Here is a 2677-nt window from a genome sequence, read left to right as displayed (position 1 = left end):
AAAAATACGCTACCTGTAACACAGGAATAGTTCGTTATGCTCCAAACGTAAGAGAAATATTTTCCTCGTGAAGTTCATAAAATAGATTTGATATTCTGTGTCGAATGTTTGTGTTGAGAAGTTTCTTTTAGATAATGATTTGTGAGTACTTGTGATCTTCACCTGATAACCATGGCTTCATGATTGAATTATGAAGCACATGTTTTTTATCTATTGAATAAAGGTTTCCTTATCCCATAGTGTCCGGTACTTCGGTCAAAAATTGAGAGTAAGATCCTGATATCATCCACCGTTCTTGACATTGTTAACAAACCTATTTTAGATTACTTGGCTTACTAAAATTGCGTCACTTCAGAAAATGCCAACTTAAAAAATTGTGTTATAAGAGAAAATTGCTTAACTAGATAAGTGCAAAGACTAAGTATCCGTTTCGTTTACAACTCTCACTTCAAAACTACATCCATTCAAAGTAAAACGCAGTTTTCTTGACTTACTGTAATTGTTTTTTTCCAGGACATTTCTTGTTTGGTCATTTTCTGCATACAGCTGTCGTTTCAGACGAATTTCAATGTCACCTGAAATGCCTGGGATCTAGCAAATGCAAGTCATTTAACGTTCATCCTCCGGAATCTGGTGGCAGTGGACGAATTTGCCAGCTGAATAATGAAACAAGAGAAACAAAGCCAAGTGATTTTAAGAAGAAGAAAGGATCACGCTATTACGGCCCAGTAAAGGTTGGATGAAATTATTCTTACATTTCAATGAAATGTACGGTTGAAGAATGCAAATTATTAATAATTATTTATCGATTCTTTGGTGCATTTCGACCGTCGCCTTTCTGATGAAATTTTTCTCATTTTAGATTTCCTGTGTTGATGTTTCTACGCATAAAAGCTGGCACCAAAAAAGCAAGTGCAGCCACGACCCAACCCGTACGTCGAATGGCAATTAGCCAATTAGCTCACTCGTTATAAGCCAGCAGTCCCTAATTAGTAACTTGTCGTTATTGCATCATTTTTCTTACGAGTTTGTGAAGTTAAGCTAACTCTTACTGAACAAACTTCATTTCAGCGAAACGAGGAGCTAACCCTAATCATCCCGCCTTTTCGTGTAAGGCCATATTAGACGCAGGCGACTCTGAAGGAGACGGGTATTACTGGATTGACCCAGAAAAGAGTGGAAACCCCCTAAAAGTCATCTGCGACATGACTACCTATGGAGGTGAGATTACGATGCTCATTCAGCTGCCCTTTTGAAGTCACAAAAATGAGAGATAATAAACACATGAGCCAGTTTGCAGCATTATTTACACCAATCTGATGGAATTTCCTAAAACTGACAACATTAAGTCGTGACAATTTACCACTATTAATTGTTTATATTTACTACTATGTTACTATTCATCACAATAAAAATGCCCTTGTTGAACTGTCTGTTTTTATTTTGTCTCTGACCTTCAACTGTTTGCTGTTGATTACTTCCAGGAGGCTGGTTACTTATCTCCAATATTGTGTCAAAGACAAGTCCTCCCTATAAAGTGCCGTTAAATAACTCCTATCGTGGCATCGCAAGCGGTCAGATGGTCCTCAGTAAAACAGCGATGGCTCAGTTACGGGCGATTTTGCCATTCACTCAACTGCGATTCCACTGCAGGAAGCAAAAGGGACGGACGTTCCACATGTCAACTGCCGCTAATAGCTCTGGCGAAGCTGTAGTCAAGTATTTCGTTGGTCAGACGGATGTCCAGCCAAGCGCCTGCCAGTCATTTGTCAAAATGGAAGACGACAACTCCAAGTTGGCGCAACTTTGTAACAAATGGGGATTAGAAGGTCTGCGGTATGAAGTTGGCAAATGGGGGCACAATCGAATTGAAGACAGGTTAAACATCTACCCTGCCTTTGCTTTTGATACTTATCACTGGCTAATTGATGAGTCATATCAGTTGTGCGATGATATATATCCTCATCGTTCTGGTTACCTTGCCGCGACCCCTGGTGATGACTTTTGGAAAATATTTGTTCGTTAAAACGCTTGTCCTTAATGGTTATCATCATCATTTCATTGCCATCATTATCATTTTATTAATTTAAGATACAAATTACAGTGATAATGCTTCGCAACTTGCAAGTAGCAGGTAGTAGTTAAGAGTTAGGGATATCATTTATATATATCAAAAAAAGTAGAGGACTAACACAGAACCTTGTGGGACCCCGCAGGACATTGTCTCTTTATTATTTAGCGGATACTTTCATTTCTACTTCAGTAGTTTGCACACGTCCACTTAAGCATGAAGAGAACCAATTGTTTACAACGCGTCTAATGCCATACTGATGTAACTTACTTAGCAAAACTGTGTGGATGACTGTATCGAATGCTTTTTTAAAGTCAATGAAAATTTATAGGTGTATAATTTCTTGTCCATTTTACTTTGAACAGTATTAACAATATAGATCGTTTTCACGTGACGTCATCATTTTCTAAAATCCAAAACTAAGGAGCCACGAAAGTTTTTATCCTCATCAGGCATAAGAGGCAGTAAATTTGTATCCATTTGCAATTTTAAAGCTCAATAGCGTGCTTCCTTTGGAAACCAGAGCATTTTGAATTTCTGAGTTATAGCGGTGTGTGACACCAGGCGACGATCGAGTTTATTGAGAAATATATATTTATCTCATGG

At 38.2% G+C, this 2677-nt stretch overlaps 1 protein-coding gene across 2 annotated transcripts in view; it reads left to right on the top strand.

The window, feature by feature from the left end:
* LOC138019260 (uncharacterized) overlaps positions 1 to 2677 on the top strand; it is a 20081-nt gene extending 17404 nt beyond the window's left edge. For both annotated transcript variants that reach the window (XM_068865991.1, XM_068865990.1), the window contains exons 2-5: positions 514 to 734; positions 863 to 932; positions 1072 to 1221; positions 1485 to 2677. In XM_068865991.1, the coding sequence (XP_068722092.1) occupies positions 514 to 734; positions 863 to 932; positions 1072 to 1221; positions 1485 to 2026 (983 nt within the window). In that variant the 3' untranslated portion in view covers positions 2027 to 2677. The remainder of the gene's footprint in view (positions 1 to 513; positions 735 to 862; positions 933 to 1071; positions 1222 to 1484) is intronic.

The sequence above is a fragment of the Montipora capricornis genome, chromosome 10 (genome assembly GCF_036669925.1).
Source record: "Montipora capricornis isolate CH-2021 chromosome 10, ASM3666992v2, whole genome shotgun sequence".
NCBI classification, from domain to species: Eukaryota; Metazoa; Cnidaria; class Anthozoa; order Scleractinia; family Acroporidae; genus Montipora; species Montipora capricornis.
The sequence above is the reverse complement of the archived record's forward strand: the minus strand, read 5'-3'. Positions and strand labels throughout refer to the sequence as shown.